At 40.7% G+C, this 16,067-nt stretch overlaps 1 protein-coding gene across 3 annotated transcripts in view; it reads right to left on the bottom strand.

Annotated features, from left to right (window-relative positions):
- Positions 1–16,067, bottom strand: part of PRKACB (protein kinase cAMP-activated catalytic subunit beta) — a 46,954-nt gene that overhangs the window by 16,005 nt on the left and 14,882 nt on the right. Inside the window, exons 1-2 of one of the 3 annotated variants that reach the window (XM_075181994.1) lie at positions 9,314–9,541; positions 1,865–1,926 (exon numbers count right to left, since the gene is read on the bottom strand). In XM_075181994.1, the coding sequence (XP_075038095.1) occupies positions 1,865–1,926; positions 9,314–9,494 (243 nt within the window). In that variant the 5' untranslated portion in view covers positions 9,495–9,541. Of the gene's footprint in view, positions 1–1,864; positions 1,927–6,252; positions 6,828–9,313; positions 9,542–16,067 lie in introns of those variants that run through there. The other 2 variants (XM_075181996.1, XM_075181995.1) reach the window with 2 other exon arrangements.

Below are 16,067 nucleotides of genomic sequence, written 5' to 3'. Positions count from 1 at the left end.
TTGACCAGGAGTAGATGCTTTGACCAAGTGACCTGCTCGCAGTCTTACAATGGGGCCAGTTGGAAGATCACTGTGTGCTTTGTGTGTAGTTGTCAGACAACAGTGGTAATCGCAGCGTGTGCCCAGCATCTCTATATATGTGCTGCAACACGCAGACTAGAGAACCACAGCTTGGTCTTTGTTCCTTATTTTGCTGTGAGAATGGAACATACATTAATCTACATTACAGAAACTTCTGAGCCACTTCACTTAGACTTCAACTTTGCAATGGTTTATAAGACCATCATCCTTTGGTTTAAACCTCATTACCATTTCCCTGCACAACTACTGTGTGCCAGTGTTTGCCAACTTAAAGGGACTGTAATCTCAAACATTTTCATTGCTCCTTATTAGTTAGATCAGGAAACTGCATATAACAGACATTTTATGGTAGCCCTTTGTGCAGACAACTTGTGTCTGCTCCCCATTATCCTGTCTTCCGACAGGATAACACAGGATGAATGTTTTAAGGTTATAGTGCGTGTGTGTGTGTGTGTACATTGAAAGAATGAAACCTAATATGAGGCTTTCAAAGCCAATTCCGAAACCTGGCAAAGCTCTCTTCAACACAGACAGTCAAAAAATTAAGTGAATGGACCTGTACACACTTTTAGACTAACATTCACTTAAAGACCATGTCAACTCTGCCTGCAGCGAGTGCCAACAATTGGCATTTAGTACATTATGCTGCAGGGAGGCTTAGAGAACACGTACATAGCACCGATACTTTATGTATGGGTGCTATGTACTGAACCATATATACATTTCCTTTCATGTATTTTTAATAGGGTTCAATCACCTCTGTGAGCCTTCCAACACTATTAATTTAGTTACAAACTAAAGCACGCGAGGGCAATAAAGCTAGCCACCAATTATAGCAAATCTGGTCACTTTCAAGCAAGCGGACATGTCTGAGGCACCAACATGACTGCAACAATCAGACCCGTTAACTGGCCACTCCCCAAAGATGTCATACTCTGGTTCTAATGATGTCACTGGTCCAAGCTCCAGAGTTGTTGTACTAGTGAAGGATTATCACACCTCAATAAGATTATGTAGAATAGAGGACAATTAAAGGCGCCACTCATGAATGGGGAACTCTGAGAAGACTAACCAGCTCCAAAATAGAGGATCGATAAAGTCTACTAAGTATCATTTTAAACAGTTATCCCTTAATATTTACAGCAAACAAATAAAAAATTAAAAACGATAGTTTCTGTATCATAGCAGGTGAGAAAAGTGTAACTGCTTTATGTCTGTGTGTCACTTAATACATGAATATCTAGAGTAACTAAAATGACTCAAGTATATTAGTGTTGCATAATTTCACAAAAGGAACTACACATTAGCGGCATCCACGTGTTACTGCTTTACAGTGCAGACAGCCACCCATCATAATTTGTTTTGTTAAAAACACTTTTTCTATAAAGAAAATCATACTGCTGATTCATATGATGACAGCAACCTTTAACAATATTATTAATAACACTTAATATTTAATAATAATATTAAATAAAAAAAAAAACAGTCTGGTTGAAAGCAAACATGAAGAATTTGGTGCTTAACGTAAACACCTAAAAGTGCCTTATTGACATGTAGCTGATGACATGTAGCTATGACTACATGAGTCAGACTACTCATGTAGTCTATAACTCTGAAAGCGCAGGTGATCAATATTATATATATATATATATATATATATATATATATATATATAGTTTATTATAACAAGTACTTCAACAGCTATAGGACTCTAAATTTTGATAATATCTGGATTTAAAAAACAACCCCAAAACAAAAAAGGACATTTAAAAACCATCCTCACCTGGGGCGGACTTTCCCATTTTCTTAAAAAGTCTTCTTTGGCTTTGGCTAGAAACTCTTTCACTGAAACAAAGAAAAAAAGAATAGAAAGGTCAAACACACACGACAGAAGACTAATCAGGAAGTTTGTAGTAAACACGGGACACCATGGTGATCTTTTTGAGACTTCTGTAATATTAAAAGAAAAACAAAGATAAACACAACAAAGTTCTGGACAGAAGCTCATTGCAGAATTTTCAGTACACAGAATAGGACACAATCAAGCTCTACTCCATTTACACAAAATGTACATTTAGGCTTGATGCATGAATTATTGAACGCAGGAGCAAGGCAGAGGGGAAACTTCTCAAAACTGGTGCACAGAGAGGCGGCGATGCCAACAACCCGATTCTGTAATTCTTTCTAGAGACGTTTAGAAAATTAAAGCAAGATTCCGATTCCACATTATTTTTTCTTTGACACCAGCTTCCCCTCCTCTGAGTTTTAAAAACAAATATAAGAAAAAGTAATTAGTTGAAAACTAAGAAAAGTTCTACCAGCGACGGATTGGTAATATGTTGCCAAATTAACTGATGTGCACCAGGACAGAAGTTTTAAAGGTGGTAGCGTGAGGAAGGTGGGGGGCATTAAACAAGAAACCCTATTAACAAGGCTTTCAACGCCCATTCTGAAATCCTGCTAAAAACTCTCAACACAGACAGTCCAAAAATGAAGGGAACCGAGTTGCACTTTCAGACTAGCATTCACTTCATGTCAACTTTGCCTGCAACGAGTGCCAACACTTGGTACTTAGTACATTATGCTGCAGGGAGGGATGGATAACCTCTGAATGCTTTGTATCCAGGGACTTACCGAAAAAAAATAATTCTAATTTCCCAGATATATACTGAAGACAGACACATCACCCATTGAAAAAGCCTGTACCTCGTTCTAAATAACGTGCTGTCACACCAGAGACTAATGATCCATGTACATTTGGTTTTCCATGTATTATTTTTTTTTTTTAATGAAAGGGTGAAAACGCCTTTGTGAGCCTAACACTTTATTGCTTTAGTTACAATCTAAAAGCACCTAATGGTAATAAAGCTTGTCAGCAAGTTTGGAAAATTTGGTCACTTTCAGCAAAGCCGACATATCTGTGGCACCAACATGACTGCAAAATGCAGCCCAGATGAATGTCTGATCAGTCGGGATGGAAATTCCTATTGGCTGAGGACAGTATCTGTTGTCATTGGCAAATATATCATACCCTGGTAACATTAAGATGAATGGTCAAATTATGTCCGCAAGGATCGCGAGGTCTGTGGCCTAAAATGCAGTTAATTCTGTGTCTATTTTTGAATTCAACAGAGACTTGTAACTACTTGAGATAGTAGCTGGAAAACTCAGCATCTATAAGTATTACTCATTCTATCTGAGCTTCTGGTTGCAAGAGGTTTGTAAGAACACTTCCGTACAGAATGGTCAATTAAATATTTACAAAAAACCTTCTTAAAAACCCACAAAACTATATATGCACAAAGCCAGATTATAAAAAGGAAGTGGAGTTGTGGGTATGGAAATCACGTGCTTGTAATTCTAGTAGACAAGAAAAAACTGCAGCCTTTGATGCATAGAACGACGACAGAGCTGCAGAACATTAAGGCTGCCGAGGAGGCTTATACAGAACCTACAAGGTTTGTGGCTTTCTACTGTGTAACATTATAAGACCAAGCTTTACAAACAGACTTTGAACAATAAACGGTGTTATCCCCATCACAGTGCTTTCCAGTGGAATTAGAAACAACTATTTCCACTCTCCGTCGATGGCTGTTTTTCCTGCCATCCAAGAGGTCTGTTCAGGGTACTGCGACCATTCCTGGTCAACAAGCCTTTCATTATATACCATCACAACAGCATGGAGATTCCACTCGGATGGCAGAAATAACCCCCTTTATCACAGCGGTTTTGCAAGTAGTATTCCCAGAAGATGGAACCCGGCCAAACGTGCCAGGACAAGCCAAGGGGAGGAGGAGGAGGAGGAGGAGGAGGAGAGGGAAGTTAATGTCTATGCAAATACTTATCTGAATGTTGATTCATATGGAGAGGACAAGTTTAATATTGTATATTTAGGTCCGGTTCCAAGACTGGAGACAAAAATAAGTAAAAAAAAGTATATAACCATCACCAAAAATGAAGAAGTGACTGAGGGGGTGGGAGACCATCACCAGTTCATTTTTCTGTATATATAATTAGGCAACAAATATCTCATTAGTATGAACTTTGGGGAGGCTGGGACCCTGGCACAGTTAAGCTTTGCAGGACTTCACCCAATTCAATAAATGCTTTTTCCACACGTCATGCGTTGGAACCAGATCCCATTCACCGTATAAAACCCTGCGTTGCAGTCACACATCCCTGCTCATAGACAGGTCAGATAGGCCCGACACAAGGTGCAAAACCTAAACATTGTAAGACTTTAAAAAACACGCTTTATTGGTTATGCATTAAAATAAAAGTGGATTTTGGATTTACAAGATATACCCCAATGTACCACTATGCCCTCCATGTTCTGCAGACATCACAGATAGTCACAAGATTATAGATATAGGGAAAGTAATTAAATTATGAAAAATATATTATATATATATATATATATATATATATATATATATATATATATATATATATATATATATATATATATATATATATATATATATATATATAAATAAAACAAGCATAGAAAATATAACCCTGTGCAGCCACAATGTAGTAAGTCACCAACAATGGCAACAGACAAATCTCATGGTTTGAAGGATTGAAACCATCAGATCTCAGCACATAATGAAACAACCATTTATCACGAAACACAGGACTAATAAATCATGCACCATAACTCCAACCTTCACATAAATATTTTAGTTCAACTTTGAATTTTATTTTTCCATCAAAATGTATTACAGTATAAAAAAAACAAACATACATATCAAAATAACCAGACGGTGGCAGTTGTCAGGATAAAAGCTTAATACACAGAACAATGTCTTTGTTTTGATAATCAGATAGAGACCTTTCCAAAAACAGCTCATTACACTAAAAGCCTTTGTTTAATCACACGATAAGTCTTCAACCTTAATCTGCTGTGATGCGTTTACATAACACCACTGAAATTATTCATTTTATGAATAAATTATGTAAAACAAAACACAGTATTACCTAAAAGCTTTACAGAACATAAACCAAGATGGGCAGACAGCAGCTGGGGCATAGCTTTAGAACAGCTGGAGAACCATAGGTTTGGTAGGCCTGGTATGAACATAGCTTGCAGGATACTGTGAAGTATACCACTACCCTTTTACTAGAACACCCCAATATAGCATACGGGCACAGATAAATCCATGCATACATAAATGCATTTATCAACATGATTAAAGATAGTCCTACAACTGAAGATGCCAACATGCTCTGCAATTCTGCTGGCCCATTTGGTAATTTCACACCCAACTGGCTGCCAGAACACTTGGACCACAATCAATATCAGAGATCGGGCTTCTCACAGATGTCGGCAGAGACGGAGAGAAAATCTCACTGGATGACAACTGCATTCTACAGTGTGTGAGGTCACCATTCACCAGAATTACTCCTGCCAAATAGCCAGATCATAATCGCAGCAACTTCATCATCATCACCATTTATTTATATAGCGCCACTGATTAAGCAGCGCTGTACAGAGAACTCACTCACATCAGTCCCTGCCCCATTGGAGCTTAGTGTCTAAATTCCCTAACACACAGAGACTAGGGTCAATTTGATACAAGCCAATTAACCTACCAGTATGTTTGTGGAGTGTGGGAGGAAACCGGAGCACCCGGCGGAAACCCACACAAACACGGGGAGAACATACAAACTCCACACAGATAAGGCCATGGTCGGAAATTGAACTCATGACCCCAGTGCTGTGGGGCAGAAGCGCTAGCCACCGCGCTGCCCAACTTTCAGATTAGCAGCCCCACTTGACGCTCAGGCCAATGAGCTGTACGTTCCCATGTACCTTTACGCTGGCTTGGTAGGACATTAATAGAAAAAGCAAAAAACATTTGCCAAAAAATAAATAAACTTGTTTAAAGCATCAGACATTCTTTTATTGAAAGAACAAATTAAGAAAAGACGTCACCTTATTGCCCTTTAAGGCACGTGTACACAGAATAGGCAAAACTATGCATTTATAATAGGAGGGCAAATATTTCAGAGCAAAACAAAAAATTAAAACCTTTAAATTCTAGGTCAAGTGACCTCACCTTATCACTCATCCATTATCAGAAACAGCAGCAAAATCAAGACACTGGTACATCCATGCATGTAATAGTAATTATCCGAGCCAGGCGGCGGACGTGCCACGGTACTCACCGTTCATGCTGACAAGCTTGCCCGCGGCATCCTATTGCTCCTCATAATGAATCAACACTGCAGGGAGTGTTTAATCCAACGCAAAAAATAATCAGAATACGGTTCCCTGCTCAGTTTATAGTGCTCGGCGGTACCAAACACTGGGATTGCTGAGGTGCACTCGGCTTATTCATGGTACACGCCACCCTGCAGAGACGCTGTGCAACTCCTAGATTTAACCCTGCGCTGCTCAGACCGCACAGCAAAGCCCCTGGCAACTCCTCACTCCCATGCAAAGGGTTAAAAGCACCAGCAGCTACACCTGGGAAGGCATCTCAGGAGGAGCAGGAGATGTGCACAGGGCACGGCCGTGAAACGGTTAAGCCGGCTCTATGGAATCGGCACTGGTTTGTTTCCATGACAACATAAGCTGAGAATGATCAGTTTATTTGTATCCACCCCGGTTATCCTCCCAGATCTGTGAATCTGCCCCTGCAGTCACCACCAGAGCCACAGATCAGAACTGCGCTGGATGCTGTATTTTCTCCGCTCCTCCAGAATATTTCAGGCATGTGACAGTAAACACCGTAGAGCTAGCAGAGCTCCGGTAATGTGTTACACAGGAAACCAGAAGTTACAGCAATGACACCCTCCCTACAACGTAACCTCACCCAGACACCAGATCATTTGTTTTTCCTGCTAACGGAGCCCCTGTTAATGCTTAGCAGCTTATAAGTGCTTGTTATTTTTTTTGAAGGCTGCAACCTGGGATGTAAAAAAACAAACAAAAAAAAAAAAAACAATAAAAGCTGCAGCATTTCAGTTACCTTTTTGTTTTATATTTGTTTGTCCCATGTAGCTCAGCACTGGGACTGAGTTATACTGCTGGACTTCATCATCACCACTTATTTATATAGCGCCACTGATTCCTCAGCTCTGTACAGAGAACTCACTCACATCAGTCCCTTTGGAGCTTACAGTCTAAATTTCCTAACAGACAGACAGAACTGGACTTCTATATTGTGCTGGGACCTACTTTAGCCCGGCATATGAAGCAAGGTGTGATAGAGATCTCTATATATTTTGTTTTGACTTCCACTTGTCTCTAATTCAGACTGAGACTGTCTTATGACAATATTTTGGTGTCATTTTTATATGTATCCAGTGCACTTGGAATTTGTTAATTGTTGGTTTAATATATCCATTGAAGATTATTCTCTGTGTATTTTTGAAATATTTCCCCTGATAAACTGTCTAGTAAAAGGGCATTGGATGCAGCACATACAGGTATAGGCTCTCATAGGGCAAATCCCAATTAGGGGTTACTGATAATTAGCCTCGTCATCTAATTATATAGCGCCACTAATTTCGTAGCGCTGTACAGAGAACTCACTCACATCAGTCCCTGCCCCATAGGAGCTTACAATCTAAACCCACTAACATACACACACAGAGACAAAGAGCAATTTAATAGCAGCCAATTACCCTATCAGTATGTTTTTGCAGTGTGGGAGGAAACCAGAGCACCTGGAGGAAACCCACGCAAACACGGGGAGAACATACAAACTCCACACAGATATGGCCATGGTCGGCAATCGAACTCATGATCCCAGTGCTGTGAAGCACAAGTGCTAACCACTGAGCCACCGTGATGCCCCCATGACATCACACTCAGTGTTGTCACTAGGTCAGTCCCCCCAACACGTTATGTTGTGTGTGGGATAAGCACATGAATCAGACTGATTATACAAGATAAATATATATAAAAGCCATCATGTGTTTGTTTAAAATTAACCTTGCAGACAAATTAAAAGTATAATCATAAAGCACTAGACATCCCTGGTATAATTAACAAGCAGAGGTTGGTTCTTAGCAACAACCTGCATTTTAGGCCATTATGAAGTTTTATTTTTGTTAATTGCAGCAATTAAATAAAATGTGTGTTACCCTCAACCCGGCATTAGCCGACTCATACGGTGATTTAACCCCGGGGACAAAAGCTTATTTGTGAAGTGTTTTCTTACTGGTGCCTACACGGTACATGGGGGAAATTATGTGGGACACGGACCATCAAAAGATGCACAAAATAGCTTACGCACGCGGGATTAAGAGAGTTTTTGGCCTACGGAGAGAAGCTGCTCATCCCCATAGTAACTAGTCATCCAGCAGTTGTTGGGGAGGCTTTGCTGAAGGAACTGCTTATTAAACCTCTCACTTGCTGCTGCCCATCACTAACGCTGAACTCTCTAAACTTTACATCAAATTAAAGTAAACACTGCCCAGCGAGTTACACACGTTCTTTACAGACAGCACAGATACAGCCATGGCGATTCTGGAAGTCCTAGGACAACACAACTAGTTCTCTCCTTTACCCTTCTGGATGCAATGTACAAGCACCAAATCTGCAGTCATGTGTATTTGGATCTTTTCAAAATATCAGGACAACGAACTTAAAACAGCACACAGCTACCTCTCTGCCCGGCCTAAGTGCAAGACTACTCAGATCAGCGGCAGATCTCATTTCTTTATCAAATGACGCACAATAAGCAATCAGTCCAAACGAATAGTTAAAGTTTAAAAACATTGCAACATTTTATTTTTCAGGCAGGTTCTGCAGCGGGGTGCATAAGTAACGGAGAGGCATACTCAATGTACAACACCGAAAACTACAGCAACCCTCTAAATCTCCTATATTATTGAGAATCCAACTATGTATAAGAGGGGGGAGGGGGACAAAACAAAATAAATATGAACAAAACTCTGTTCACAGGTCCAACTGAAACAATCTTTAAATACTTTGTAGATCACTTGCAGGAAAAAAAAAAAAGAAAAGAAAATGCACAAAACAAATATTAGATGACTTTACCCACAAAACTCTACAATCTAGGATTCTGTCCCTACAAACAACTTTATAAGTTTGATAAAAAGTCACAGAAACAAAACAAAAAAAAAAAAAAAAAAAGTGTCAGTAGGGTTTTATTCTTCTTCCTGATTGAACAATAACCAAGCACAAACTGACAGATGTTACATCCCAGCTCCACGGTTGCATTGTCTTCCAGCTACACCAAGATGGGTCACTTACTTGTTCTGTCCCATTGTAAGGTGCTTTCGGACACCAGTTGGCCCTCACTTTCAAAGGCTGCCCTCTGGTCCTGTGAGCTGCTCTTCCCATTTCGATTGAACAATCTGTTTGCAAACCCCTCTATTTTCTGCAGGGCAGTAGACGTCCCGGCGGACTGGAGGCTGTCGCTGTAAGAGGCCATACATGGGAAAGGACCGCTGCACTACAGACAGGATTTTTTGTTCCCTTAAAATGGCTGCAAGAGCTCAAAAACTTAAAAGAGAAGAAAAATTTTGCAGAGCAACGTGCGACTGTTACTTCCTGTTTGTCTGTGTGCACAAAACCACCAGCTACTGGTTCCTCCAGAAAGTGTCTTGTAGCTTGTTTATGTCACATGAAAGAGCCGCAGTGAGCACATTTACTGGCCTCATCGGACCATTCTTATCTGCCCCACTACACTTCCAATAAGAATATGGATCTATAAAATACCCAACAGGTTCTAAATTCACTGTGGAAACAAAAGACTAGCAGCAAAAGTTCTGAATTATTTCTGATGCTAGAAAGGGATCGGCAAACAAATGCTGCACATTCTGTAGCGGACACCTGCAAGGCTTATAGATCTGCAGGTAACATATTAGACGTCTAGGCCACCTGTGATACAAGGATGAGCTTGAAGTCATCCCATGATAGCAAGGCTTCTCCTTTAGAACAGATAAAACAAAGTTCTTCTTTCATACACTAGGGGGCGTTATGACTGCTGAGCTAGGACCAGCCTGAAGAAAGTCAACTCTTAAAGTTACGACACCTTAACCCTACAGTGAAAGGACGGTTTTTATAGTATTAGTCATTCATTTCATTTTGAAAAGTGAGGAATCGTTAAGACACAATTCTAATAACGCCATGTAAAAATATTTGCTGCTTACTGCTTTTAAAAATGCTTTAAAGTTAATACAAAAGTTAGTAAAAGTAGTTAAAGACTAAAGCTCTCCTTCATAATAAGTATTAAGTCTGGGTACACAACACAGGTTGTTCACCCAACTATTGTGCCAATCACACGATAAACGACCCTTCGGCCCGATATCGCATTAGCGTGTACACGCACAAGATTAAAGATCATTCCAAAGCTCATCCAACTGTTTGATTTGCTTTTATAAACAGACTAAAAATCTCGGTAAACAATGTCGTTCCAATTCTGCAGTGTGTAAGGCTGGGTACACACTACACTGTTTTCAGCAGATTACTGGGCCAATCAGATGATAAACTTCCGATTGGCCAGATATCGTGCGAGTGTGTATACTTACACGATGATCGAAAGTCGTCCCAAAGTGCTGATCGTCGTCTCATTTGGTTGGTCGTACCGTTTTGATTTTTGCAGTTCCGATCCAGCAGTGTGTATGTATTCTCACGACTGTCGTCCAGAAAGGTGAGGAGAGGACCCTTCATCCTGGGCTGTGACAGCGAATATAATAGATAATCCATAGCTCAAGAGTGTGTTGCAGTGATTTATAACAGAGACTGCGCAAAGGAGAGGTTCTGCTGGCTGGAGATGTACCTGCTGCTGCTTCTGATCACTGGGTAGTGACTGCCCAGAGTTCAAAGTGCTGCTGCCAAAGACCTGACAAGAGATCACTGTGCCTCTGTGTAAGGGCATCGGCTACAACTACATGCCCACCTGATCTGAAATTCTTCCTGTGCAGCATGTACCCTCCAATCTGCCTGGAGAACTACAAAAAGCTGCCGTCACCCTTCCGAAGTATGTGTGAACAGGTCTGTGCAGGCTGCGCTCTCCTTATGTGCCGGTATGGCTTTTGGAAAATACGATGGTCCCTTTCCTGAGCAGCAGCACCCACATCTAGCATGGACCCCGCGTTGTACTTGTCATGCTACAAACGGCTATCCCCTGATCACACTAGTTCCCAACACAGTTCCAAACTGCTGTGTTAAACAGAAGTTTTAAACTGTTTTTGCTGTTGTTGAGCCTGGATGTCCTGTGGGCTGTTGCAGGAATGGAGCACGACACACAGCTGGAGCATAGACCTGTCTAACAGGAGGATGCCGTAAAGAGTGGAGGATTACGATGTAATGTACATGATATGTTCGGGGTCCAATGGGAAGTGACAGATGATTCTTTAGCTGGGTATCAGAAGAGGACACTATGCTGCTACTTTTCAGTTGATGGTTATGACAGACGATAGCACAGATCTGGAGGTAATCGGGTGTAGTGTGTACACTAGAATGAGCATGCTGATCGGGACTGTCAGTCATTGGTAAAGTCATTAACCATATCGCATCGGGAAAACATTTCTGTAGTGTGTACCCAGCTTAACACTGCTTGGGTGTTCCAAGAATGTAATGGCCAATGAGCACTGTTAATTTTTTCTAATGAAGTGCAATGGAATACATTGCAACACAGGAGTTACATTTTACATGATACATAACAGGGCATGTAGTGTTACCAGCAGCGAGTACAATGCTACACATGTATAAAAATGGGCAAGGGACAGGCATGATTATACAAAGACAGGTGGTGGATGTGGGGAATTAGGAAATTAAAATCAGGGCTGAACAAATTTTGTTAGCCAGAATGACCTTGCTCCAGTAACCGGACCTTGGCCCTCTTTCTATGCCACCACCTCCTCCTTTCGGCATTAGAAGCTGGCTGATAACAGCCCGCTCTTACTCCAGTGTGCTTTCCAAGAACCATTAGAAGAAGGCAGAGTGTTCTAACATTGGGGGGTCTATTTACAAACGTTGCGATCAGCCATAAACACGGAACAAAGTTCTCTCTGTGAAATGACCATCGTATGATTTATCGAAGGCTTCAACGCAGGAGAAGTTGTAGATTTCTCTGGTTGTAACGAATTTAACATTTTCTCCATTCGCCGGCAGTGATACTACTGGTCTTTTAGAGCTGTAATCGCAGGGAATATGTACTAGTTGTCAGGTTATACTCCCAACGCATTAAGTAAATGTAAAATATGTATATATAGAGCATTTCATTAATGAACATAATTTCTACAAAAAAATACAGGCTTTTCTGATGTGAAACTAGTAAAGCTAATTGGTAAACTTACCATCACTTGTATTATATCACACAGGGAAACACTTTTCAGGGATAAAGCCTATAACGTTGGTCATAATGAATGAGAACAATTTAACTGATGAGAAAAATGCTCGTTACCAGATTTTGTTTTTCAATTGGCTCTCTCCCCCCCCCCCCCTAGCACAGTTCACAAAACAATCTGACCATAAATCAACTAGCAGAGGTAGGCGCCCTGTCACTCGGTGGATGTTGTGGAACTACAAGCGCCAGCCAACCCCAACAGCCAAAGATTCTGGGACTGGAGTGCCTACAAGCTGAAGAGTCACATTGGTTACCTTTGCTATACACAGATTCCAAATAACATTCCTTTTTTTCCCCCTGTATGAATAGTTATTACTAAATACATGTTTACCTTCCTAGCAAACCCCAGTACACGGGACCACCTAAAGCCGCCATGTTGTTTCATTCCCATTCTAATTATAGATCACAGCTGGCTGTGAGGTTCCCATGGAGATTTCCGCCTGTTTACAAGACATTTCCTGCTCTAATATCTCAGAGCCGGAAGACCACGTATGACAATTACAGAAAATACAATCACCACATTTACACACGACAGAGATAAACCAAAAGCAAACACCTTATATTCCGATTTTGTTCCCTTACAAAATACAATAAAGAGGAGACAATTCTGTATTTCACCAGAGAGAACAAGAGGAAGGAAATAGTTTTATGTGAACATGAATGCAAGAATATTGGAACGTAAAAGTACACAAAGCAATAGGCACTGATGCTGTCTGAATCTGCATTATCTATACTCTAATCTAAACCAGGTTCTGAATGGAGGATAAGAGAAAATCCCCCTGGACAGTGCAGAAGCTGCTTCTATAAATAGCAAACATCTGACAAGAACCAGGGAGTGGACATAAAACTAATCCTCATTCTATTCAGTGCAAGGAGCTCTGCTGCCACCTACTGTAGAATAGCCATATTGCAACAGTGTTCACCATACACAGGCCCAGACCTCAGGTCTTGTACAATAAAAATAAAATGTTATCAACTAAGCAGGTGACACTTTAAACATGAATGTAAACTTATTCCAATATGGAAGAGGTACTAGAATGTATTTGTGCCATTTCAAAACATACATACTAAAGAAATAAAAAACAACCAAATAGAATTCCAAATACCTGTTTTGGGAAGGATTTATTTGTGTATATTATGCACTAGCTGAAGTACCCAGCATTGCCCGGGTTTAAATCTTCAAGTTATTAAAGTTATGAATGAGTAGGATATAACTGTCAACCTTTTAAAATTAATTACCCGCTCTTCCAACACACCCATGAGGTGGCTGCCCAGTGTCGTTTCTGTTTTTATATTAATGTCATCAAAATCCATCCAGTGGAAGACTCGGACCAGGCTTCCCGGGTCAAAGTTCTGCCCAGCATACACCAATGGGAGGTTGAACTGGGACTCAAACCCCCCCCCCCCAAAACCTGGCCTGGATCCAACTGGACCACTTCATCCCAATCAGTGCAGGGGTGGCTGGCCGAATGCATAACCGGAAAACAGAACAGATAGATATAGATAGTTATATACGTTTTATTTAAAATGTTAAGACTAAATCACACAAAAAGGGAACACTACTAAAGGTTGATATTTCCCTTTAAAAAAAAAAAAAAAAAAAAAGATGAAATATAGCATTTTTTTATGGATTTCCACAGCAATTTACTAAAACAATCTTTCACAGACTGCTCCTGTTCTATACTAAATGTGTGTGTGTGTGTGGTTTGAAAGCAGATATGCCTTTAAAGAATTTGGTAAGGTGTAAAATTGGCCTGTAGATCACATAAAAACACAAACAAAAACAAAAACAAAACCACAAAACAAACAGTAATTCATCACCATTTCTTCACATATCTTTATTTGGGCAGCACGGTGGCTCAGTGGTTAGCACTTCTGCCTCTCACACTGGGGTCATGAGTTCAATTCCTGACCATGGTCTTATCTGTGAGGAGTTTGTATGTTCTCCCCGTGTTTGCGTGGTTTTCCTCCGGGTGCTCCGGTTTCCTCCCACACTCCATAAACATACTAGTAGGTTAATTGGCTGCTATCAAATTGACCCTAGTCTCTCTCTGTCTGTGTGTGTATGTTAGGAATTTAGACTGTAAGCTCCAATGGGGGCAGGGACTGATGTGAGCGAGTTCTCCATACAGCGCTGCCGAATTAGTGGCGCTATATAAATAAATGGTGATATATCTTTAGTAGCTCCCTGAAAGGCTCAAAACATTTGCTTTTTTTTTTTTGCAGTGTAATACGCTTACATGACAATTCACACTACTACATGCCATAAGAAAAAAAACAAAAAAAAAAAGAAAGAAAACAAGACACCCCTTTCTGGAAGTGGAAAAATTCAGGGGCAATAAATGTGAAGTAAAAGTTGTGTCACCAGGGATTTTTAGAACAGCACGCAGATATAAATGACACATCCGTGAATGGGAAACAGTTTTCAGTGCTTTGACCACTGAAGCACCTCAACAACAGGGAATTTCCCTTGCTCTGATGTGTATCACTACAAAACAAGTCTGCAAGTGCTGTGCGCCTGGTAAGGTTGGTGGAACAGGAAGAAGTGCTGCTATCTGGAGAAGCAGAATTACAGGACTGCATGTCACCTGGTAGTGTTAAGAGGAACCGGTCACAAGAGTACGCCAAAGAGCTCGTTCTAAGCGCAGCATATTGTTGTCCATTAGGTGGCACAACTGCATCTATACAAAAGACAGAACAAACAAACCCTCTATGTCTGTGCTCATTGTCGGTGCTTCGGAGATGGCGAGTAGAAAATACTTGAAGTCGTTTGATGTCAATTTGAGAACATGACCTAGTGGTCTAGCAATAAATACAGATCTACTTCAAAAGAAAGTTTTCCTGCATGCCACAGCCAAACATCCAACAATTTAACTTTAGAAAGTAGTCATATTACCTTCTGGTCCAGCTATTTATAACTGTAGAAAACAAATATAGAGATCCACATCAGAAATAATGACAAAAAACAGAATACATTGACCTCACACAAGGGGTCAGCTGCCGGTCAACTGGTCATGTTCTAAATATCCCTGTCTCAAAGTCTGCAGCTAGTTCCAGAGGCGTTTACAGATACCACCATGGGTGTAATATCTTCCATCTCTACTGGGGATAAAACAATCAAAACCTGACGGTGTCACCCCTGGGAGAAGCTCACTGGGCACAAAACTAGTTGAAGTGGAAAACACCCTTTAATTTCTCGTACAAGTCTATTTACCTACAACCAGTGCAGAGGGCCAAACTTCATTAAAATACAAAACATTTCCAAGGCCAACACAAATAGCTAGAAACCAAATTAATATAACACATCTCTCCTGTAGGAAGGTGCGTGCTGTGCACACATCCACAGACAGCTATTTGCAGTTCATGTATACTAGGGATTTTGAGAAATCACATCTGCCCAGTTGGTATGTGCAGCCCAGGAAAGTTTTTCCACACATATATCAGAGATCTGCAAGCAAACTGCCAGAGGCCTCCTGCTCCAACAGTTTACAGGTCCAGCACGTCATTCCCACACAGCGACTGACCTCATGTAATGCAGGGATTAAGGAATACAGTCCTACAGAGTGAGCGTTTCCTAAGAGTGCTCATACATAAAGGCTGCAATTCTAGACCTAACTAGCTGCTAATTGCAGCGTAGGAGCTACCGGATAT

The sequence above is a fragment of the Mixophyes fleayi genome, chromosome 8 (genome assembly GCF_038048845.1).
Source record: "Mixophyes fleayi isolate aMixFle1 chromosome 8, aMixFle1.hap1, whole genome shotgun sequence".
Classification (NCBI taxonomy): domain Eukaryota; kingdom Metazoa; phylum Chordata; class Amphibia; order Anura; family Limnodynastidae; genus Mixophyes; species Mixophyes fleayi.
Note: the sequence above shows the minus strand (reverse complement) of the source record. Positions and strands in the feature narration are given on the sequence as shown.